The following is a 25,550-nucleotide window of genomic DNA, read 5'->3' on the forward strand; positions in this document are numbered from 1 at the left end:
CAAGCCTCTCTGTATTCCTCCTGCTGGTCATTTCTTACAGAGCAATAATATTCCATAACCTTCATATACCATAATTTACCCAACCATTCTCCAATTGATGGACATCCATTCAATCTTCCAGTTTCTGGCCACTACAAAAAGAGCTGCCACAAACACTTTGGCACATACAGGTCCCTTTCCCCTCCTCAGTATTTCTTTGGGATATAAGCCCAATAGCAGCAATGCTGGATCAAAGGGTATGCACATTTTGATAACTTTTTGGGCATAATTCCAGATTGCTCTCCAGAATGGCTGGATTCTTTCACAACTCCACCAACAATGCATTAGTGTCCCAGTTTTCCCACATCCCCTCCAACATTCATCATTATTTGTTCCTGTCATCTTAGCCAATCTGACAGGTGTGTAGTGGTATCTCAGAATTGTCTTAATTTGCATTTCTCTGATCAGTAGTGATTTGGAACACTCTTTCATATGAGTGAATATAATTTCAATTTCATTATCTGAGAATTATCTGTTCATATCCTTTGACCATTTATCAATTGGAGAATGGTTTGATTTCTTATGAATTAGGGTCAATTTTCTATATATTTTGGAAATTAGATCTTTACTGGAACCTTTAACTGTAAAAATATTTTCCCAATTTGTTACTTCCCTTCTAATCTTGTTTGCATTAGTGTTGTTTGTACAGAAACTTTTTAGTTTGATGTAATCAAAATCTTCTATTTTGTGATCAATAATGATCTCTAGTTCTCCTTTGGTCATAAATTCCTTCCTCCTCCACAAGTCTGAGAGGTAGACTATTCTCTGTTCCTCTAATCTATTTATGATCTCATTCTTTATGCCTAAATCATGGAGCCATTTTGATCTTATCTTGGTGTATGGTGTTAAGTGTGAATCCATATCTAATTTCTGCCATACTAATTTCCAGTTTTCCCAACAGTTTTTTCCAAATAAATGAATTTTTATCCCTAATGTTGGTATTTTTGGGTTTGTCAAAGACTAGATTGCTATAGATGTACCCTTTTTTGTCCTTTGTACCTAATCTGTTCCACTGATCGACTGGTCTATTTTTTAGCCAATACCAAATGGCAAAACCCTTTCCTATTGAGCAAAATTCAAATTTTACTTAGTGTGGTAATCAGAGACCTCCCTTCATGGACTGACCTGGCACTACTCTCTCTATTCTTATATTTCTTCCCTCCATGAATTCTATGCTACCAGCCAAACAGGAACCAAGCAATTGTTGGTCACCCTTTCAGAGGCTCTATCCTTCATATTTCATGGCTCTGTCTGCTCTACCTGGAAGGTTCTTCCCCCTTCCTCTTGATGGGCCCTTTCTACCCCAAATCAGATACTGCCAGCTCCACCAAGTCTGTCCTAAGGTCCCTCAGATCTCAGACAGCACTTTGCTTTACACAACTCTTGTGTATTTTTTAGGTCACAACTATTTCTGAATGGGTCATACTCCATTTCCTAGACTGTGTGCTATGTAAGGCCAAGAGCTATTTTACCTATTTAAGCTTGACAATCTCTTCTAGGACCTGGCACAGAAGCTGTTTAAGTCTATTGAATTGAATTCTTGAATTTAGAGGACTAGCTGAGGTACTGTATACTGTATACACAGAAAATTAGAGACAGAGATGGGGTTATCACAGGATCTCCTAATTCCAATTTATGTTAGTTTTCTCAATATAGCATATGTCTTGTCTCTCCAATGAGACTATAAGTTCTCTTGAGGTCAAAGACCAAGATTTATATTCCTTAATCATATTAGCAGTGCCCAGTTCATTGCCTTGCAGATTGTAGACATTAAAATCCACTGAATGATTTTGATGAATAATAAATAACTTCCGCTGTGGATCAGGAAAAAGTAAATGATTTTATCTGCTTTCCATTTCAGGACAAATGGCGAAGAAAAAAATGGAAGTGATGTATTATTTCTAGAAGGGCAGAGCATATAACAGTGCTATTCTTTCTAATTTTTGCATTTTGTATCATGAATGTCCCAAGACTGTGTATTGTCTCCCCATTTCCTTTGAAATTTTCACATTATTCACAGCTCAGTGTGATGGGCTTAGCTAGTGACTGCCATAGCCCTAGAGCTGTTTGAGGAAGCTTTCTATAAATTTTTAAAGCAAAACAAAATTTCCTGTTCTGCATCAATATTCACAGACTTCCCTGGAAATAAAACCCAAGCAGCTGAATTGGGTTTTCTAATGACAGTAATACTGAATTTATTTCAAATTCAGCTGTTTCATAATCTATCTCAGTTATCAAAAACACAACCAAGGACCAAGAAATAATAAGAGCAATAATAATGATGTTTGATCAAATTTTAGCCTCATGGAGGGGCTTAGACTAACCTGTGTACAAAGAAGATGTTCATTTATTCACTCGAGTAATTGTACTAAATGAATTACTGTGACCTCAAGTATTCACTTATCTTTTATTATATCTCTTTTGGACTTTGGACCTTTAACTTTGTAGGTAATTTCTGGTGAGGAAACCCCCTCTTTCAAAGTCAGTTCTCGGTCAAAGTATTGCCTAGGCATCAAGAGGTTCAGTAACTTGCTTAGATAAGTATCAGAGGAAAGAATTAACCTTGGGTTCTTCTTCTGAGGCTGACTCTTTCACTAGATGTTATCAGAAACAATGTCCTTCCCCACCACCAACTCCCCACCCTCTCCAAAAAAGACACAGAAATGTTAGAACTGAGTTACATGGAATAGCGAAGGAAAAGGTTCCATTGCCTTGTTGATCAAGTCTGGTTTTGGCAGGGTGGCAGCTATTATAATCAAATGGCTGTCACCTCCCTATCTTACCCATTATAGTTTAACAACTAAATGGCTGGCTACTTATGTCCTTAATTGGGCTTCCTAGAAAGGAGGGCACTTACCCATGTATCAGATTGCCAAATCTGGATGGGCTAGAAATGAGTCTTTGTGGAGAATCAATCCTCTTCAACAGATCATAAGAAAATCCCTGAATGATTGCCTGCATATGGGAGGCACAGCGGTGCATGAACTCCAAAATCTGTAATAAATGAGGCATAAGTTCTCAACTTCAGGCACTCACACATCTTGCCAATCATAAACTTGAAGAAGAAGAAGGGGATGAGGGGAGAGAGAGATAACATTCCAAATCTAAACTCCTGCCTTTATATCTTTGTACAAGTTGTCTCTCAAGTGCAGAAGGTTCTCCTTCCTCATTAAAACTTATAGAATTCTCTTCCTTCTCCAATTATAGCTCAAGGCCATCTTCTTATCAGCCCTTTTCTTGGGATCCCCTAGTTCTTAGGGCTTTCTCCCTCTGGAATCTACTCTATATTGCTTCGAATACATTTTCTGTTTGCTTATCCATATACACACTGTATCCCTCCCACCAGAATATAAGCTCCTTAGAGGCAAGGGACCATTTGGTTTTGTCTTGTGTCCCTAGTCCTTTGCAAGTGTTCAGTAATGGAATTGACTTGAAATGATGCTATAACCTCAGATGTGACAATATCCATTGGATTTAGGTTAAGAGCAGCTTTATTTCCATATGTAATAGGGAAAGGGATAAATAAATTTTATTTCCCATCCCCCATGTTTTAAATATGAGCTATAACTACTTCCCAAGAGACACGTGGCTGGACACTATCAAAGCATCATGTTTTGGGAAGATATAGAAACTCTGAGTGATTCCCTTAGTCCTCACATTCCTTTCCTGGCCATGACTGCTGGGTGAGAGATGGAAGAAGACTGATCACTAATACAGAAGTGGTCCACATAGTGTATCTGAAAGGAATTGACTGCCCTCTGTCTCTCTTCATTTGTCTCTGGAACTAGAAGCATGGAAGATTCCTGTCTGGGACTTCCCCATGCAGATAGGGAACACACAGCATGCCTATGAAAGCCTAAGCCTAGGTCTTAAGTTGCTTTTTCTACCTCATTTCTTATTTATGAGTAAGTATATGAGTGTATATATCTTGATAATAGAATTTTCCATCCCTGAAGGAAACGTCGTAAATTTAAGAGGCTGGAATGCTTAGGTCCTCAATCAGTACCAATTTCACACTGAGAATCCATTACAGAGTTTCTTGGAGATGACCATTAACAGGAGAATAAATCCAACTCCTGACCTGGTTTATTAGAAAATATGGATTTGGAGGCAATTGTTTGCACAGTGCAGAGCAAAATGAAGATTGTAACACCTATAATAACACCTAGCATTGAGAGGGTAACACTAAGATGGCAGAGTAGCAGAAAGTAGTATACTTGAGTTCCTCCCCACAAAAACTCCTCCAAACAGATCTAGAAAATGCATCAGACTGAATCCTGATGAGAAAATTTAAAAAAAGAAGCCACAATGAGTCATCTGTCCAGCCTAGCTTGTCATAAGGAGACAAAAAAAGAGTTTTGAGCCAGAGGCAGCTACATGCCCAGGGAGAGGTAATTTTACCTCAGCAAGGGCCCCAACCCCAGCCTAGAGCACCATTAGACATACTAATGTACTGCTATGGAAACAGATGCTGACTGGCAACTTTCTCACACACTATCCAGTTCTGAGTCACAGAAACAGAGCAGATTGAGAAAGATCTACAATATGGGATTGCTTCCAAGTATAGAGGGTCTGAGCAGTGTTGAAAAAGATGAAGTTCATAAGCAAACAGAAACTGTGTGGTTCAAATCCTAGGAGATAATCTGGGTCACAGGACCAACTTCTAGCCCAGCCTACAAAGGAATAGCCAAGGCAGAAATCCTAAATCCAAAGTGAACCTATAATTCTGCCTTTCTGAGGATTTCCAGCTAGCTGAGAGGGACTTAGTCCAGCAGTATCTTCTGTTGCTTAGACCCAAACCAACCCTAAAACTTGCAGAATTCAAGACTAGGAAACAGCAATCATATTTTGCCCTAAATCAGAACATTCAGAAAGAACAGAAACTTGTAAAACCCCAGCCTGTATCTAAGATCCTGAAATAACACAAAATATTTAAACCTCCCAGAAAGCAAAAATAAGACCAGCTTAGATCTTCCTTCCAAGAGTATAATACAGTCCAGCCCTAACATTAAATCTGAAATCAGAAAGTAGACTGGAAGAATGAGGCCATAAAAAATGAACTCCATCATAAAAAGCTATTATGATACAGAGGACAGTGACTCCAAAACATCTATCTATAACCAAAGCTTCAAAGAAAAGCATATCTTGGTACATAATCAATTAAAATTCCTGAAAAAGTTCATGAAACAAGAGTTTAAGAGTTAAAAATGAAATGAGAGGGGAGAGGGGTCAGCTAGGTGGCGAAGTGGTTAGGGCACCAGCCCCTGAAGTCAGTACAACCTGAGTTCAAATTTGATTTTAGACACTTAACACTTCCTAGCTGTTCCTAGCTGGTTAAGTCACTTAACCCCAATTTCCTCAGCAAAAAAAAAAAAAAAGAAAGAAAAAGAAATGAGAGAGCTCAAATAAATAAATTAGAAAAGAAATGAGAACTATTGAAGAAAGAATTGGAAAGGAAATTAATAATTTACACAAAACCTTGTCCAAACAACAAATTTCTAGAAAATTAGAAGAGAATCAATAGAAGTTAATGAGGCCTCCAATCTAAGAGACAAAAAGAAATATTAAAACAAAGTTAAAAGGTTGGTGGAAAAAAAAGTCTCATAGTTAAAACCACTGAACTGTAAAACGTAACAAAGAGAAAAAAAAATTAAGAATCATTCAACTAACAAACCATACAACACATAAAAAACCGAGACATTCTAGTTCAAGAAATCTTAAAAGAAAACTGTCCATGTCTTTTACAAATAGGGGGAAAGTGGAAAGAATCTATTAGTTATCTCCTAAAAGAAATCCTAAAATTTTAAAGTTTCTAGAAACATCAGACAAAATCAAGAGCTTTCAGATCAAAGATAAAATACTGCAAAATTTAGAAATAAAGAATTCAAATACCAAAGAGCACAGTTAAAATTACACAAGATTTAGCAATCACTGTTCCAAAGTAATGGAAAATTTGTAAGACAGTATTACAAAAGCTAAGACTAAATTTCATTACACTTGTGATAGAGTTATCTGTATCCAGAAAGAGGACTATGGAGACTGAATATGGATCAACATATATTTTTACCTTTTTTTCTTTTTTTTTTTTTCCCTTTTAGAGCTGATTTTTCTTGTGCAGAATGATAAATGTAGAAATATGTTTAGAAGAATTATACATGTTTAACCTATTTTGGATTGCTTGCTGTCCAGGGGAGGAGGTGGAAAGAAATTAAGGTAGAAAAGTCAGGAATATAGGTTTTGTAAAGGTCAATGTTGAAAACTATCTGAATGTATTTTAAAGTTATTAAAAATTTCAAAAATAAAAAACCCCTAAAGCTATAGGCTTGCAACTAAGAATAACTTGCTCAGCAAAAAGTAAGTGCAATACTTCATGGGGAAAAAGTTGCTAGTTAATGAAACAGAAGACTTCTAAGAATTTCTGAAGATAAAGCTAGAGCTTCAATTAAAAGCTGAATAGAGATGAAATTAGAAAAGAAAAAAAAACAACATAAAAATTGCAACATGAATATAAAATGGAATGAATAAGAATAAACTGCTTATATAAGGATCTGTCTCTAATACATTTGTCTCCTCTGAATCTTATCATCATCAAGGGTCCTAGAAAGAATCAAATTAGACAAATCTGGGAAGTGGTTCTATTACATCTTTTTCCTTTCAGTTCTAAATTCCCTTCCTATCCTTCACCAGCCACTGAAGAAGGTAAGAAAAACAAAACCCATTATAAATATACAGTGATGCAAAACTTTGTAACATTAGCTATGGAAAGAAGGAAGAAAAGAAAGAAGGGAGAGAGGGAGAGGGAGTCTTTCAGAATTGATTATTTTTTAAATATTGTTAATATTATTGTTGATGTGTAATCTATTCTAGTTCTGATGTGATCAAAGTTACTAAATCTTTCAGAATTGATTATCATTAAAATATTGTTAATATTGTTGCTGTGTAGCTTGTTCTAGTTCTGTTCACTTTGCATCTGTTCATACAAGTTTTTCTGAAACCATCTTCATTAGTTCTTACAACACAATGTTCTATCATCCTGATATACTGTAATTTGTTCAGCCGTTCAGTAATTGATGGATATCCCCCTACTTTCCAATCCTTTGCTACTTAAAAGTCTTTTTTCTTCTTTCTTTGATTTTTTTCTTGGATGGGGGGGAGGTCTGTTATTTCTTGATGATCTTAAGAGAAGAATGGAAAAAGAAGAGGAATACATGAGAGGGACATGAGATAAGGGAAAGGAGGTTTAGGAATTATTTCATATAATCAAGGTGTAGCAAGTAGACACCTATAGTATACAGATATGGAGGAAGGAATGGGGAAAGGAATTGACATGGAACTTCACTCAACTAAACTTGAAATTAACTAAAGATGCACAAAAATATTTACAGCTTTTTTTTGAGCAAAGAAAGTTAATCTGAAGGGATGCTCATAAATTTATTAATGGATGAAAAAGTTACAACACATTGAGTGAGGTGATGGAATTCCATAATGTTGTAAGAAGTGAAGGGCATAATACAGAGAAAACTTTTATGTTATAAATGAAGGAACAGAATCAGAACACTTTATACAATGACATCAATATGGTAAAGAAGAAACAACTTTGAAAGAATTAGAAATTCTTAGCATAGTGATCAACCAAGATTCCAATGAACTAATGATGAATCATTTATATCCTGACAGAGTGGTTAAGGACTCAGTGCAAAATGAGATAAATATTTTCCAATGTAAAAATTTCATTTGTTTGACCATTCATGTTTATAAAAGAGATATGTACAATTAGGATAGCAAAATGAGAATATGGAATTTTACTGACTGAAAAAGATAAAACTATAAAAAATTAGCATGTAGACTTTATATGATGCTTTAAGGAATGAAAAGCACCATACACACAAATTTATGTATAATTAACATACTTAAAATAATTTGATCCTTACAACCCTATATAGGAGGAGTTATTCTTTTTTTTTTTTTTTTTTTTTTTTTTTTTTTTTTTTTCAGATTAGGAAACTGAAAATTGAGAGTGGATAAGTGATTTGCCTAGGATTGATAGGGATTGAGGTCCCTTTAAGATTCCTTTCTAATTGCCCAACCCATGGCTGACCTTGATTCACAAATCCTGGTCAAATGCACCCTTTGAATATACGGGCCCAGCCCCACTATCAGCTCAGCTTCCCCCAGCCCTCACTTGATCTGAGCTAACTGAAAAGTCCACCGAGAACTTAGGGGTACCACCCATTATCTTCTAGGTATAAAAAGGGCCAAGCTGGAGCCCTCTTCACAGGGGCCCTCCCACCAACACATGGTATCCTTCCAGCCATGTAAGGGTTCCTGCCTGCCCAGCGGCTACCTCTGGCCACCTCAGTCTTTCTAACTGAACTTTACTTCCAAATTTCTATAATAAACCTTTTATTTAGCAATCTAGGTTTTCGGGCCGTAAATTCATTTTACAGGAGACTGCGCCTCATGGGATTATCTATGTGCTGAAAAATGGGGTTCCCCCTTTCCTTTCCCTCATTAGGATCACACAGCTAAGTAAATTTCCAAGACAGAATTTGACTTCACATCTTCTTGAATGCAAATCTAGTACTATTTACTATGGTACCTAGCTTCCTCTACTAGGCTAGAGTTGTATTACAGATAATGAGAAATGATATTATTGCAATAATCTGTTTTAAACTCCTTCATTTCTTCTGAATCAAAACCCTGAACAATTTTGAAGTTAAATTGAAGATTTAATCAAGCTCAAGGTAGCTTCCTAGAATGCATCCAACTTCATTTTGGGGCACAATCTTACCGCAGTGCTTCTCTCCTTCCCTGCAGACAATGCCCAGCTCTGAGGTTTTTTGCCGTCTTCATCATGGAGTCTCAGGTCACCACCTGCATCCAATAGTTTGCTGAGGATCCATTGATTGCCTGAAAATGCTGCTGCATGAACGGGGGTGCTTCCATCAAAGCAGCGACTAAGGAACATTAGACTAAATGTTAGACCATAAATAGCAAGTGGAAACTCTTTTCCCCATAACAAAAAGCAGATGGGAAGAGCCTCTGAATGCTACTGCCTAGTTCTCCAAGTCTCCAAAACCCACAATTACAGAAAGCTTAAAAAAACAGAGGCCCTTCACACCCAAGTCAGTCACAAAGCATGTTAATGGCAGGGCTGCAACCAGAACCCAGGGCTATGAATTCTTTAGGTGTCCTTGAATCAAGTTATTCTGTACCACACCTCTGTGGTAGACCTCATTTTATTATTCTGATAAATAATGTGGTTGAAAAAAATCCCAACAACAAATATGCACATTTAAGGTTGTAAGATAACTCATGTAGGCAGTCTGTCTCTCCGCCCCCTCCCCCCGCCCCGTTTCCTCTTCTCTCCATTACTTAGAAATTTAGGGCCTAAGCCTCAGAGAAGTGACTTGCCCAAGGTCCCACAGCTTGTAAATGACAGGTATGGTTTAAACTCAACTACTGCATTTTGTTGTTATTCACTTATTTCAGTCCTGTCCAACCTTTCCTAATCTCATTTGGGATTTTCTTGGCAAACATACTAGGGTAGTTCTCCTTTCCTTTTATTGCAGCTCATTTTACAAATGAAGAAACTTAAGCAAACGGGGTTAAATGACTTGTTCAAGGTCACATATCTAGTATCTGAAGCCAAATATGAACTAGATCTTAAGGACTTTAGATCCAGTATTCTATCCATTGTTCCTGCCCTACTGTCTGCTCTGAAAAGCCTGGTAGTATCCTTTGGATCTTTTGGATCCATCCTTTGGATACCAAGAAATCTAGGGACAAAAGAGATGAAATTAAGCTTACTTCCGTAAAATAGTTTGCCACATGTAACAAGTATTTTTAATTCAACAAGTATTCACTAAGTACTTACTATGTGACCAGTACAATGGGAGATGCTGGGAGATACAAAGCAAAAGTGCAACAGTCCCTGACTTTAAAGATCCAGTCTAACTGGGGAATATATACATACATCTGTGTATATGTGTCTCTGTGTGTATTCTGTGTATATATGTACATTTACATATATGAAGATATATATGTTCAAAGATAAGTAAGTTCATATTAAGTAATTTAGAGTGAAACCTATATCATTTGCATACAAAAATTTAAATTATGTAGCTAATGAAAAAACAGATTTTGGGAACATTAGTTTAGTCTAGACCACGGGCATCAACACTTTTTTGTCATGTATTGAACTTAAACATTTTTAAATGCAAATCCCCAATATATGTATATTTATTTATAAGTTACTTTAAAAAGCAGTGACATCTAACAAGTAACATCTAACAAGATGGTTCTAAAACTAAGAAGAACTAGATTCATATTCTGCCTCTGCTACACAGTGGCCATGACATGTTAGTCTCTCAACTCTTATGTCTACAAGAGTTAAAGAAGATGACAAAGACATGTTTGAGCAGCATCTCCTCAAACCTCTCTCCATATGAGCAGAGTTACAAATGCTGGCCCTGTTTAAGTCACACACTTACCTCTTTGAGCCTCAGTTTCCCATACTGTAAAATTAGGGTTAGACAACATGGTTCTGAAACCTCTCTAGCTCTTATACAGGCACACTGCTTGAGGCTCACTTCCACTGTGTCCAACACAACACAAAAATACAAGCTAGAGGAGCTAGGTTCTGAGCCTACTTTCTTGAAAGTATCATTTGCCAGTCATCAAGTGATTTCCAGGTTATATTGGGCAATGAGAGAGGAGAATTTTCCCAATGGCACCTATACAGCAGGGATGTTTTGAGAACTTAGATAAGTTATCACTGCTAAAGGAGAGTGTTGCAAGCTTACCCACATGCTGCAAGTGGTAAACCAGGGGAGTACTGGCAAAAAATGAGTGAAGTATGAATGAAGTCTTATTGTGAATAAGTTGAATAATTATCTATTGCAGCATAAATGCATTTAGAGCTATCCTTCCTTCCTCCAAGAGAGGAATCACATAATTTTTACGGCCTTTTAAAACTCTACTTCAGAGACCACTACTTTAAAAATCATCTTTATCATGTAACTTTATAATATCTATACTAACTGTAATATTGCTCAATATAGCTTTGTCTTCTAAACAAAAGACAGGGACTGCATTAGATAATCTCCAGTTCCTCCAGAATCCTATGTTCTCTGTAATCCAGGTCTATAATAAGGCAAATTAATATTACATGTTTAGTATAATAATGTTCTGGAGGTCCCTTTGATTTTAGGAATCTTTTTACTGTCACAAAAGTATAAATACCTCATCCAACCTACTGCTGGGGGAACAAAAAATGTAGTCAGGCTTAAAACTTAAGAATTTGAATTTTGCTCTCAAGTCTCATTAATTCTAAAGAATGAAGAATTGATGTTTTATTGAAAAATGAACTCCAAAAAAGAATCCAAGAAGGCATTATCATTCTAAATTGTTGGTTCTAAAGACTAGCTTTTATATTCTCTCTGAACTAGGTAATAGAACTTTTTAAAAATGGATTTTAACATATTGATTTTAAACATGTGCAAATGCTCATGTTAATTACAAATATCTCATACATTCAGTTTAAGTAGACCTAGAATGACTTAGAAAGTTTTGGTGGGAATTCTGTAAAAGTACTTCATAACAAATATTTCATAATTCAAATTAGCTTCTACCAGTCAAGATTATTATTTTCTAACATGATTTTCCAAAGATCTAAGACATATAATCCCTTTTGTATCATAATTGCAAGATACTTACTGATTTGGGTCTGATCCATAATCCACCAAGACATCAACTAATTTAGGAAGACCTAACAATGCTGCAGTGAAAAGTGCTGTCTGACCCAGGGAATTTATAGTGTCAACATAAATTCCTGTAAAGTAAATGAAAGAATGACAAAACAAATTTCATGAATTTTTCTTTGCTATTCAAGTATAATTTTAAAGTTTTATATCAATCTTATTATGTGTAAACTGGGATGAATGTTTTAATCATTTTCATAACTTTCTTCATCATGTTAGCCAAAAGTTTAACAGAAGTAAACAAGAATCCAGTTGAATTTAACATGTAAAACATATTAATTTCCATCAAGAATGCCTCTAAAGTTTTTTTTCTGTATAATGTCTTACATTAATTAAAATAATTTTTTAAAAAAAGCTTAAAAAGGAAAATAAAAAGCTAAAAAAAAAAAAAAAAAAAAAAAAAAGACAAGGAAGGAAGCAATGTCGTGATACTTCACATCGAAGATTTGCTGAAAATCAGCCCCTAGAAGATAAAATTCCAAATTATTACCAACTTTGGAATTCATGGTTAGAGAGCATTTTTTAAAATTCAACTTTATTTTGTTTTCAGTTCCATGTTCCCTTCTTTTCTCCTTCATTTGCTGAGAAGACAAGGAAAAAACCCATTACAAATATGCATAAACATGCAAAACAAAGATAGAACAAAAAAAGTGTCTATCAGTTCTCTTTCTAGAATTGAATGATTATATCAGTCCTTGGAAATTATGGTTGGTCATTTTGGTGTTTCAGAGTTGATAATCTTTACAATATTGCTAATATATAAATTGTCCAAGTTCTGCTCACTTCACACGAGTTTATACAAGTCTTGACAGGTTTATCGGAATGGACATAATTTCCTGTAACATCAGTGTTACAGCATAATTATTGAATCACATCATTAGTTTGCGTATTGATAAATAAGTCCTTAATTCTCGAGCCAAAATAATCCCTCCTTAAGAAAGAAAAAACGTCAACCTTGGACAAATAAAATAAATTGCCAGGTAGCAATTAAGCCAATCAGATAGCAAAATGCTGGGGATTTTTTTCTTTTTTTTTAACAAAATCAATGAGAGCCACTCAGCCTGCGTTCTCTTCCTCTCACCCAACCCGAAGGAAGGGAAGAACGATCATCAATGGCAAGTGACAGCTGCTGAGAAGCAGCATCACAAGCCGGCTTCACGCTCAGAAGAGAACGCTGCAGCTCCTCCTCGTGGTTACCTCCGTGCTACACTTTCAGCCACAATTCTCTAGTCACATACTATAGAAATGATCCCTGAAAGTATAGTCTTAACCAACACCGCTCTGACTCGTCTACCACAGACGATCCCATACACTGTTAGCTTACGGCTATTTTTCCACGGAACCCTCTTGACTCCCACCTCCAGCCGACACTTATGCAGCTTCTCCGACACGCACAAGAACGCACAAACCCCAAGTAGCTGTTCCTTTGGCCAGAAGCGGTCCCCAACACGGAAAGCTTCACGAGTTCTAATTAGCATACTGCCTCCAGACAGCCAATCACGTGCTGCAGCCTCCTTCCATTCCTAACACTCAATCGCCTCTGGCACTGAAGTTTTCCTAGACATATCACAAAACCCCTAGGTCTCAGGTTCCTCATCTGTAAAATTAGTATGGCAGACTAAATTGCCTCGGGAGATCCCTTCCATCATCTATCATCCTATTACGTGGCTTTCAAATAACCTCTCTGACACCCCTCTACGGACTTTACAAACTCCATGGTTTCCTCATCTAAAAAGGAAGTGGACCTCTGAGATAGCTTCAAATTCTAGGTTTTCAGGGGACTGGTAAAAGCATGAGCGTGAATCAGAACTTTTCTCCCACTTTTCTACTGGCTCTAGCTAGATAAACTCCACAACTATGCCTTGAACTTGGTTCTGTCCTATAACCTTTTATAAGGCCATGTATGCTACTTATTGCTAAGAGCCTATGCTTAAGGATAATGCAGCAAATTTTGTAGAACAGCAATCCCTGTGAGGTAAATGGAAAATAACTATTTAGCTTCATGTTTTGATACTTTATATAACAGTAATTATAAGTTACTATCTTTTAAAAAATGTTTTATTTTTCTGGTTATACATGTTTATTAGTTTTTTTTTTTTTTTTAATATCCATTTCTTGGGGCAGCTAGGTGGCGCAGTGGATAGAGCACCAGTCTTGAATTCAGGAGGACCTGAGTTCAAATTTGGTCTCAGACACTTAACACTTGCTAGCTGTGTGACCCTGGGCAAGTCACTTAACCCCAGCCTCAAAAAAAAAAAAAATATCCATTTCTTTCTGAATCATATTGGAAGAGAAAAATGGAATAAAGGGAAAACCACTTGAGAGAGAAAAAAAAAATGAACATAGCATGTGTTGATTTACATTCAATCTCCATAGTTCTTTTTCTGGATGCAGATGATGTTTTCTGTCCAAAGTTTGTTGGGACTGCCCTGGATCCCAACAGAAAGCTATTGTTATACTACGTCCATGGAACCCTTTTTCTCCCTGTTTCTGGGGAGATTTTAGACATGAGTCAGAACTAATCTTTAAGTTATTTTTCCTAGAGCCAAAGAACTGGGGGGAAAGAGCTTGATTTTTCACGCTCACATAGGACTGGATTTGTATACAAAGCCCACAACTAGTGGCTCATGTGCCAAAAGGTCTTAGTGCCAAGTACAATGTCTGGCAAAAATTAGGTGCTTAATAAATGTTTGCTGAATGATAGGAAGAGGGCAAGTTCTCTAACTCCTCTGAAATCAAAAAGTAATTTTCTGTATTGTTTATATAAAGTTTAAAGTATATTGTGGGATCAGGATATAAAAGAATTAAATGAGTTTAAACTTCATCCTTTAAGTATTGGAGCAACACAGTTTTTTTTTTTTAATCAGAGAAATGCAATGAGGATTTTGTACAGGTCAAATGGCATATTGACCTCTTTCTATGTGGATGAAGTTAGGAAGCCTGCTTCTAGGAGATTGTTGTATGACTGGATATTCTGTATCTTGTTCTACTTGAATAGAAGGCTGTTTAGCTTCAGAGGCCTTCAAAAAAAGAGTCTGATCTGGCTTAGGCTTTTTGGCCATTTTCCCATCAGCTGCTCTCAGGTAGTGACTCCTTTGCTCACTACATCCAATGAAAGACAATGGGGCCTTCTGCCCTCTGAAGTTAGGTGCCTCTGTTACAAGGCCTTGGACTTTGGCTTCTACCTTTGCTCTTTTTCCATTTTAGGTGAAGGGAATGGAGTCTCTGACCTTGTGAACTTTTAAAGATTAGGGGAGCCAGTCATAGGAATCTAGAAATCAAGAATCCATAGTAAGTTTTGCTGCCAGTCTAGGAGCCCCCAAGGGTAAAGAAAAATCTTCTTGAGTGATCTTGTTGCAAAGCAACAGAAGCTTAGGCTAGGACTCCTCCCATCAGTCATGCTGCATCTGGACATGAACTTGGTGGGATCAATGTAAGAACTGAGCTAGGTTTTGAGACTACTAGCTCCTAAGGATTGAGGTGTTTTAGGGAAAAGTATTCTTTTGATATATTAGGGGAAATAAAATTCCCTCTTTTACAGAGGTTTGTAAAAGCTAATTGTTTTAAACTGTTTTAAAGTGATTAAATCGAACTGGGGTGCTAGTGAATGGTCCATAATATCGGGGGGAAATACCAATGGAGTCTTGAGCTGATAGTATTACAAAGATATCTCCAAAATTCCTCATCGTACCCTAGAACTCTAAAAGGGCAAATGTAGTAAGGCTGGCTCAGGAGTAATATAGAAAATGGCTCCATGGTTAGTCCTTGCATGTTCCCAGGCAGGACCAAAGATTGTGGTGAAACTGATTGTCGTTGTGGTCCTGCAGAGTTTGGGACATCTTTCCCTTGGCTTCTCTTTAAAGTAGTAGAAGATTCCCAACCCCCCCCCCCCAAAAAAAAAGTTATGGCACATGACTGAATATATGTGATTGTCTAGGAAAGCCTAAAATCTGATCTCTCAAATCCCTGGCTGCCTTTTCAGCTTTATTTTTCTTTCTGAGCAGAATACCCATTCTGAGAAATGGATTTATTGTCTTGGTAACTAGATAGGAGTGTTGTGAGGAAAGTGGTTAAAGACTTTATAGTTTCACATAGTTTTACTAGCTATTATATTTATGAATCTTTCCTTATTTTGGTCAGAAGTAGGCAGACCAAAGGGATCAAACTTGATTCCCTGTAGGCTGTTTCAGCATTGAAGAAGCAAAAAAAGATTCCTGGCTTCATAGGTTTGAGATAGGGAGTTTCTGAGTGGGAGCCAAAAACCTAAAAGGAAATGCTTCTCCCTACTTTTACTATTTCTCAAAGAAACAAGTCACCTCTCAGAGAAACAGGAGGATGCTTCAGCAGAAAAGACTAAGAAACCCAATGAATGGGACCAGGTGAAGATTTATCAAAGTCTAGGTGATGGATTAGGTTAGGACGTAGGCCTAGAGGTCTGTAGGGCAGGAAAGTCAGATCCTAGTTGTTTAAGCTCCAGGAAGTTCCATGACTCAAGGAAGACGACCACATTGCTGACCATTGATCAATAATGGTTACTTCCTTTTCAGTCTTTTGCTATTTAAGTAAATGCAACATGTCTAGCTAGTGAGGCCAGGCATATGCTGGGAGATGGGAGCTGAGACGCTTGGGGTCTGCTCAGATGATGTGCTTGGGCCTTTCCTTGCAAGGACAGAATATTTCCTCTTTGTATCCGAAGATGCCTCTGAGTACTCAATTTGGGTAAGGGGGTCTAGCACAGTTTACAGGGGCTCATTCCAGGATCTATGACTTCTAAGAGAGAGAGCTGGAGTTCTGATTCAAGGCAGATGCCAGGTTGAGTTTTCTCTGACTATCCTTGAGATCACACCCTCAGCCTCCCACTCTGTGAAGTATGGACCTGAAGAGAGGCATCCAAATACAAACAGGAGCACAAGTCTCCAAAAGCAAGTGAAGTGATCAGTCAGGTAACTTGTGCCCATAATCCAGGGAAGGAGGGGAAGGAGCAGTCTCTTCTGCTCTCCCCAGGGTATTGGTTTATGCCCTTGGGCTGTCCTTAGGTAGAAGGGGACCCTTGAATCATGGCTGGTGAAGGAGTTGGCACCTAATAAGCCAGAAGGAAGTCCTAATAAACGGCACAGAGCAGGGTGCTGTGGATGACTGCTGGATCAGTGGAGATTGGGAGTTGAGAGGTCGGCTCTGTGTATTACAGGATCTCAAGCCATGAGATTGAAGTTGCTCTCCCCAGAGGGAGAAGGGAAGGAAAAGTCCAAACCAAATCTTCAGAGCAATAGTGCACTTAATGAGATATTTCTCTTATGTGTGGGAAGGGATGGTCCTCTTCCATGTAATTTGTTACTATATTTGTGTCTTTGTGCACAATGTCTGTCAAAAAGTTAGCTAATTTTTGAGAGCAATGATTGGGAAGTTTGGCAGTTGGTCATTTCAAGACTGCAAAAGAGATTAGCATAAAACAAATGCTATATAAGTATTAACTTCTTTATTGGATTTAATTGCTTCATATTTGTAACTTTATATGGGTTTTTAGATGTGAACAACATACAATACCAATGTTGAGATAATGTTGATGCTGTATCAAAGATTCCATTGCTTAGCAATGCAAGAAACTTTTTAAGAAGTTTGTTAGAACTGCAAGTTCTCTGAAAATGATTATTTCTACCAAGGTCTCCATCTGTCTTCAGCAAATCATTTAATATTTAATATTATTTATTATTTAAAATTATTTAATTTTTATTTAAGTCCATAATGGTCTCCTTGTTTAATGAAGATGATAACAAATATGATCTGTAGCTTTCTTGAGGTCCCTAAAGCAGATATCCCTGTTCTAGTTCTGACTGTTTTGCAGGTGCACTTAATAGATTATGCACAAAGATTTGTAAGGTTTTTTTTTTGTTTTTATATAGACCTGAAGCCCCTGATTAGTGGAAGCTGGTATAAGTGATAAAATCTCTTGGGACTGTAACTGATATTCTTTCAAATCTGAATTTGATTGCCTAATCATTAAGTCAGTAGCCCCCTATTTCAAGACAAATGCCTTCCTGAAATGTTTAAATAGATGACATATCTGGACAAGAATCAAGAAGACGACCTTAGCCTCTGCTTAGGATGGGATCTTTCTGACTCATTGTCCCAGTTTTTTGTTTTCCACCTGATATTTCTGAGTCTGGCTAAATATTACTGCACAATAGGCTGTCAGACAGATCTAAGGATGCCTTATCCTGTCCTGTATATACTCTCAGATTGAAGCCTGAAGGACCTGGTTTTTGACTTTGCTTTTTGCTGAGGCAATAGGGATTAGGGGATTTACCCAGGGTCACACAGCTGGGAAGTATTAAAGTGTCTAAGATCACATTTGAACTCAGGTCCTCCTGACTTCAAGGCTGGTGCTCTATACACTGTGCCACCTAGCTGCCCCATGAAGGATCTGTTTTGATGCTATTATAATTATGTCCCAGCTTTTTCCTCTTATAATAGCAAATTTATATAATCAGAGCAAATGGTCAGTAGAAGCCATGAGCCCAAGACAAGTATCCCAAGACAGGTTCTCTACTCTAGATCTTAAAGGTGTTATCTTTTACATACCATTGCATAAAAACTCACAATTTCTTTTTGCCCTTGACAGGGTAAATCCAGGGGAACACAACACCCTACCAATGAACATGGACAGTATGGCTAGATATCTTGATCTGCTTCTCTGACTGCAACCATACAAACCCTAAACTTCTAGCCATCCCTCTGCCATTCAGGGCTATGAAGTTTTTTTTTTTTTTTTTGGGGGGGGGGTTGTTTTGTTTTTTGTCTAAAGGCCCACACCATCTTATCAGTTTGTTAAAACCCTGAAAGCTAAGCTAATCTCTTGCCTGGCCTGAGCCACTGTACTAAATTTTACACTGTGCATTGATGGAAGACAGGGCCAGGTTCTAGGGATTTCGACTCTACTAGGATCTTTGGAACCTTATCCAAGACCCCTTGCTTACTTCTCAAAGAAACTTGGTGTTTTGGGAGTGACCTTCTTGCCTTAGAGCTAGTTGCCAAATAGCCTTTCTAATTGAAAATGCTCCTAAGCTCATCTTGGATCAATAGTTGGAGACTCTGGCACCAACCCCCCAAAATGCTTTGGAGCATTTCTGCCTGTTAGAACTTTAGAATTGGGGAAAGAAATGAGAATTAATATTTACACTGACTTCAAATATGTTTTTTCGGAGAGCTAGGTGGCACAGTGGATAGAGCACCAGCCTTGAATTCAGGACGACCTGAGTTCAAATGTGGTCTCAGACATTTAACACTTCCTAGCTGTGTGACCCTGGGCAAGTCACTTACCCCCAGCCTCAGGGGGGAAAAAAAAAAAAAGTTTCTCTAGAAATATTGAAAAAAACATTTCCCTTTAGGAAAGTAGGACTAACAAAGACTACAGCCTTCTTTTGAAATGGAATGAGTGTCAGATTGGCTAGGATGACAGGAAAAGATAATGCGGAATGTTGGAGGGGATGTGGGAAAACTGGGACACTGATACATTGTTGGTGGAATTGTGAATATATCCAGCCATTCTGGAGAATGATTTGGAACTATGCTCAAAAAGTTATCAAACTGTGCATACCCTTTGATCCAGCAGTGTTACTACTACTGGGCTTACATCCCAAAGAGATTTTAAAGAAGGGAAAGGGAAATGTATGTGCAAGAATGGTTGTGTAGCCCTCAAAATAGTGGCCAGAAACTGGAAACTGAGTGGATGCCCACCAATTGGAGATTGGCTGAATAAATTGTGGTATATGAAAATTATGGAATATTATTGTTCTGTAAGAAATAACCAACAGGTTGATTTCAGAAAGACCTGAAGTGACTTACATGAACTGATGCTGAGTGAAATGAGCAGAAGCTCTTATATACTTCAACAACAATACTAATCAATTCTGATGGACGTGGATCTCTTCTCAACAATGAGATGAACCAAAGCAGTTTCAGTTGTTCAATAATGAAGAGAATTTGCTATACGCAGTGAAAGAACTCTGGGAAATGAGTGTGACCACAACATAGCATTTCCACTCGCTCTGTTTATGTCTGCTTGCATTTTATTTCCTTCTCAGGTTAACTTTACCTTATTTCTAAGCCTGATTTTTTTTTGTGCAGCAAAATAACTGTATGGATATGTATACATACATTGTATTTAACACATTTAACAGATATTGGTCTACCTGCCATCTAGGAGAGGCAAAGTTCAACAGAAGGTTTTGCAAGGATCAATGCTGAAAAATTACCCATGCCTATGTCTTGTAAATAAAAGTCTATAATTTAAAAAAAGAAGAAATAGAATGAGAGTGATAATAAAAGTTAACCCCAGTTAATATGATGATGGGACTTCCTCCCCATTGAGTGACTGACTCCATGATCCACCAGGAGAGACCTTCTCTTTTAAAATTCAAGGTTGATATACTTATCACAGAAAAAAAAAAAACCCTTAAGACATGTGGCCAAGGAAGGAACAGAATAATGACTATCTTGGAAGTTACCCCCAACTGTATTTTAATATATTACAGTCTTTTCCTTATTCAAGCTCTCTAAAATTGTCTTTGGGGAAAGAATTGTAAGAGAGCATCAGGAGACAATTTCAGTTTAGATATTTCTTTCTCCTAGAAATATCTTGGACATAGATTGTTAAATGCAATAAAATTGTTTTTGACAGATTTGGACTTAAATAGAACAGTGGGAGTATTTTTTTCCCTTCAGCAATCTCTTTAAGGAACCACCCTAGACACCAGCTGAAAAGATCCTGAATGGTGGGTGTGGTGGGATAGAGAACCTGGAGTATTGATAAAACTGTTCCCTGGGGCATGCAGGAAGAAGGCTCAGATAGAGATCAAGTTTAGCTCCCATCAGATCCCATCTTCTATGGAGATAATACAATCAGAAATCCAAGTTATGATAAACACCTGAGGTCAAGTTTTCCCTAGAATTCTACTTATGGTCCATGCCATATTTACTATCCCTACTTGGGTCAGTCAACCAGGACACTCAGTCTCATTGTGTTTTTCCCCTTACCCCTCCCCCATGACAAATGGTGTCTCTCACACCCCACTATGCTTTCTGGTGTCTCTCCTCTCAGACCCCACTCCTTTTAAGGTGCTAAATCCCAACTTTTTGGGATGTTCCCTTTCTCCTTAGTAACTGTGAGTTCCACTAAGGAACTTATTGATTATTAAAACCCCTTTCTAAGGTCTCCCAACTCTTTCATATTTATTGGTATTCAAATTTATTGGTTTCAAATGGATTTATTCCTTTCTGATTCCCAGCCCCTCTTAGCTGATGCATTATCAATTCAAGAAATCCTGGTCAAAAGCACCCTTTTGAATTCCAATTGGAGATCCGGGCTCTCACAATCTCCCCATCCAGATTTGAGCCAACTTGGGACTCCACCCACAGGCCCCTTTAGCTAAATCATTATAAAAGAGCCAAGCTGGAGCCCTCTCTTTGCTGAGGTTCCAAACATGGCAGCCTTACTCCTGGCACCAAGGGTCTCCGCCCACGGAAACACTGGTTCTGGTGCCCTTTATCTCTACTTTCACTTTTTATTAACTAGACTTTAACTTTACTTCCAAACCCCAAAATAAACCAATTTATTTAGGAAAAGAGGTTATAATCAAAATGAAGAGACACAATAGATACTGGGAATGATAAATGATGAGGTCTAAAATTGGGGTGCCTAAATGAAATTAGGATTTAACTGAGATCTAGTAGCAGATTCAGGGTACAGGGAGTCAAATAGTGCTCCCTTGCAACCCCTTTGGATTCAGCGCAAAGATATGGAGTTTAAATGAGGTCTAGTGGCGGCCCAAAAGTCCCCTGTAAAAAAATGTACAGACCCGAAAACCTAAATTGATAAGAGGTTTATTTTCTGGTCATGTGTAATTTGGGGCTACAGGTTTGGTACTCTAGACAAAATAAACAAATGTGAAAATGGAATGGTTAATGACTTTACTAGACAGCTTATTTTGCTCAAGCTCCTTTATTATCCAGAAGAAGGTAGACTGATCTAGGAATGAGATAAAACTGAGCATTCCTTAAGATGGGCATATCAGAAGTTTCTCACAGTATTTACAGACTGGAAGTTCCATACTGGATCCAGAATTTCCCCTGCTATGCCTGAAAACCGACTCAGACTGATTCATATCAACTCCCAGTTTAAAAAAAAAAAAAAAAAATCCAGCCCAGAGATAACCTAATGAAGACCACTATGTAATTACATAATTTTTGTCTTTACCTGTTACCCTGTTTCCTATGCCCACATGGAGCTCAGTTCTATATCTGTGTTCCCATGTATATATGTCTGCTTACTTAGAAGGAATAAAGTCATGGATACAACCTGTTTTGTCTGTCTTAGACAAAAACTCTAGGAAACTAGAACTCTAGGGCGGAAAAAAGCTGACAAAGAATCTCCTTATTGGTTGCAGAGTTGAAAAAGATGAATTTATAAGATGTACAAAAAGGGCTGACTTGCCCATCTTCTCTCTTCCTTTTCAGCTTTGAATTGTGTCAGAATTGCTTTCTGAGTTGAGTTGGATAAAACTGAGCATTCCTTAAGCTGGGTATATCAGAAATTTCTTGCAGTATTTGTAGATTGGAAGTTCCATACTGAACTCAGAATTTCCTGCTATGCCAGAAAATCGACTCAGACTGATTCATATCAACTCCCAGTTAAAAAAAAAAAAAAAGTTTTATATATATATATGTGTATATATATATATATATGTATATAAATAAAATGACTATCTACATTATCTCCCACCTCAGCCCCTCCCCATCCAAAACAAATATCTCACTTAGGCAAGCCTATGCCTGCTTCCCCCCTCCCCCCCAATCAGTGAACAAGTACTTGTCCTGAGAAGGATAAGTCCGAATTTGAAGGTGACCTTGTGATTAAGTTCCTTAGTGAAACTCACAGTTATTCAGAGGTCAAAGAAGCCAGGAGGACGGCAGTTCAGTGAGAAATAGTGCAGGAGCTAAAGCATCAACAGGGTGATGGTAGGAAAAAAGAGATGTCAGCCTTCTGAAGAGGATGTCCAAGAAAAAACTTGCTCTGTATCTATTTTACCAGAAGACATACAGGCGGTGATTTGGATAGTGTGGAATCAAAGGAAAAATGTAAAATTCCTGATTAGCAGTTCTACAAACTATTTTATGTTCTGAAGAGGCATCAGCATCCCAGCATCCTGGTATATTCATGTTTGGAATGTTATTTTTAGCATTTCTTTTGTGTGTAGGAATAAATTACATGTTCCAAACCCAATTTTTTTGTACATTGAATACTTTTCTAAACCACTCTCACTTTTAAGGATAGGGGAAAGGAGGACATGTAGGGAAAAAAAGGAACCCAGCATCCCTTTAATTAGCGCCCCACTTCTTTAACCCTGAAACCAGTCCAAATTGTACACTTGGATACAGAGCAGTATTGAACAGAGGATAAGAACACTATACCAGCAATCCTAGGGGCTCAGCAACCATTCCTCAAGATCAGAAAAGTGTAGGCTAAGTCAAATTTTTCTATCTCTACAATCAGATGAAAACCCCCATACACCTCAGCCTACAAATCAATCTGTTGCTTCCTAAATTCATTTAGCATGTACTGATTACATCTTTCACGTTTGCTAAAATGTGGGTAATACCAAAGAAAAGATGACAAATTCAAGAAAAGAAGATCTTAATATTCATCTGAAATTGTCCAAGAAATATGAATGATCCTGAAGCTGAGTACTTCTGAAACTGTGGAGACAAAGTTGGAAAGGAGAAGAGAAATAGGAAAAAAAATACCTTGTGTAAGTGTATGTGTAAATTTACATACAAACAAATGGGGATTCAATGAGCATCTGTGTAGAGAAATGTAAAGTAGTGAGATGCTGAATATGAAAAAGAAAAAAGAATATAAGGACTGAGGTCCTGAATGACTCAAGAATGATGCCAACTATCATCTAAAACAGATTAGTTAAAGGTTTAGCTTTAGATAAAGATCCTTTCCCTTTCAAACTCTTCTTACTGCTTTTATACATCTCTTAGGACTTATCAAATCAAGAATTAGCATAATTTTTGTAAGGAAGGAATACTGGTATTGTTTAAAATGGGAAAAGGAATTTCTAACAGGAATTTTAAAAATGCTCAACATTACTATTATTATTGAGAATTCTAGAAACAGCAGCAAAATCAGAAAAAACGTAAGGAAAAAGGCCAATGCAAAGAGGCAAAATTATTTGAACTTATAATTAACATGACAGCATTTAAAGAAAATACCAGAGAATCTAATGACAGCTAAAATGAGCTGGAGAAGAAAATGGCAAACCATTCCAGTATTTCTGCCAAGGAAATCCCAAAAATGGGATCATAAAGTTCGACATCAATGACAGAACAAATGGCAAATTAATTAAAAAATAATTAAAGCCCCAAGAGTCACCATCAATTCTATATACTTACTACCCATAAAAAAACAAAGATGCAGAGTGTGGAAAAGAAAAATTTGAAAATCAATATGCACTAAATGCCGTAGTGGCAATTTGACATGGTGCATATTACTATGCAGAATCAGAAAAACAAAATTATAATTACAAAAAGAAAAAACTCAGAAAAAAACCCAAAATGGCCACAAAATAGAAAAAGTAAAATACTCCCAAAGCCAGACAGCAATATGTACCTATATTGGAGACTGAAACAAACAAAATAATTTTCAGCCAAAAAAAAAAAAAGTAAATAGCCTCAAAACCTATCGGAGCAGGGAGTGCAGCAAACAGAACACAAAACCTTAAGTCAGGAACACCTAAGTTCAATTAACTTAAAACCAAGTATTTCAGCAAAAAAATAAACAGGCCAGGCCGATAACATAAAAATGCAGCGACTCACCAAAAGGAAAAAAAAACCAAAAACCCTCACTTTCACCTTTTTTTTTTAAAAACAAAAAAAAATACTGAGGGCCACTCAGCCTGCGCTCTCTTCCTCTCACCCAACCCGAAGGAAGGGAAGAACGATCATCAATGGTAAGTGACAGCTGCTGAGAAGCAGCATCACAAACCGGCTTCACGCTCAGAAGAGAACGCTGCAGCTCCTCCTCGTGGTTACCTCCGTGCTACACTTTCAGCCACAATTCTCTAGTCACATACTATAGAAATGATCCCTGAAAGTATAGTCTTAGCCAGCACCACTCTGACGCGTCCACCATAGCCGATCCCATACACTGTTAGCTTACGGCTACTTTTTCCACGGAATCCTCAAGACTTCCAAACCCAACCGGTGCTAGGCAACTTCTTCGATAAGAAAAAGAATAGGAAAGCAGCTGTTCTCTTAGCCAGAAGCAGTCCCCAAATTCTGAAAGCCTCACGAGTGCTAATTAGCATACTTCCTTCGAATAGCCAATCACGCCCGGTAGCTGCTCTTTAACCCAGAACCTCTGGCGAAGGGGACGAGTTTCAAGTTCTCGCGATGTTCTATAGAGAAGGTACTCTCGGACTAGGGTGATGCGTGGCCCTGAGTTTAGGATCCCCCCTCCCCCCAAAGCTCTGAAAATAGTAACTAAGTGAGAGCAGCCTCTAGATGAAAATCGCGGAGACCTGCCCTGCAACTTAAAAATTTAGCGAGTCTCTCACATTAAAAAAACCATCGTTCTGACAGGGCTTTTATTTTGAGAGAAGCCCTGCTCTCGCAGCTTTAGGCATCCTTTTTTGAAGAGACTAATAATTATCTCCTGTGTTCCATAAATAAGACAACAGACCAAGGGAT

At 37.6% G+C, this 25,550-nt stretch overlaps 1 protein-coding gene and 2 non-coding genes across 13 annotated transcripts in view; all 3 read right to left on the reverse strand.

Annotated features, from left to right (window-relative positions):
- TEX14 (testis expressed 14, intercellular bridge forming factor) overlaps nucleotides 1-25,550 on the reverse strand; it is a 196,480-nt gene that overhangs the window by 94,881 nt on the left and 76,049 nt on the right. For all 11 annotated transcript variants that reach the window (XM_074261938.1, XM_074261933.1, XM_074261932.1 and 8 more), the window contains exons 3-5: nucleotides 11,758-11,872; nucleotides 8,831-8,996; nucleotides 2,897-3,033 (exon numbers count right to left, since the gene is read on the reverse strand). In XM_074261938.1, the coding sequence (XP_074118039.1) occupies nucleotides 2,897-3,033; nucleotides 8,831-8,996; nucleotides 11,758-11,872 (418 nt within the window). The remainder of the gene's footprint in view (nucleotides 1-2,896; nucleotides 3,034-8,830; nucleotides 8,997-11,757; nucleotides 11,873-25,550) is intronic.
- LOC141541935 (small nucleolar RNA U3) lies at nucleotides 12,853-13,069 on the reverse strand. The gene has a single exon (XR_012481953.1). It is a non-coding gene; the product is annotated as a small nucleolar RNA U3 (small nucleolar RNA).
- On the reverse strand, nucleotides 24,748-24,964 carry LOC141541938 (small nucleolar RNA U3). Its single transcript, XR_012481956.1, has one exon. It is a non-coding gene; the product is annotated as a small nucleolar RNA U3 (small nucleolar RNA).

This window comes from Sminthopsis crassicaudata, chromosome 4, assembly GCF_048593235.1.
Source record: "Sminthopsis crassicaudata isolate SCR6 chromosome 4, ASM4859323v1, whole genome shotgun sequence".
NCBI classification, from domain to species: Eukaryota; Metazoa; Chordata; class Mammalia; order Dasyuromorphia; family Dasyuridae; genus Sminthopsis; species Sminthopsis crassicaudata.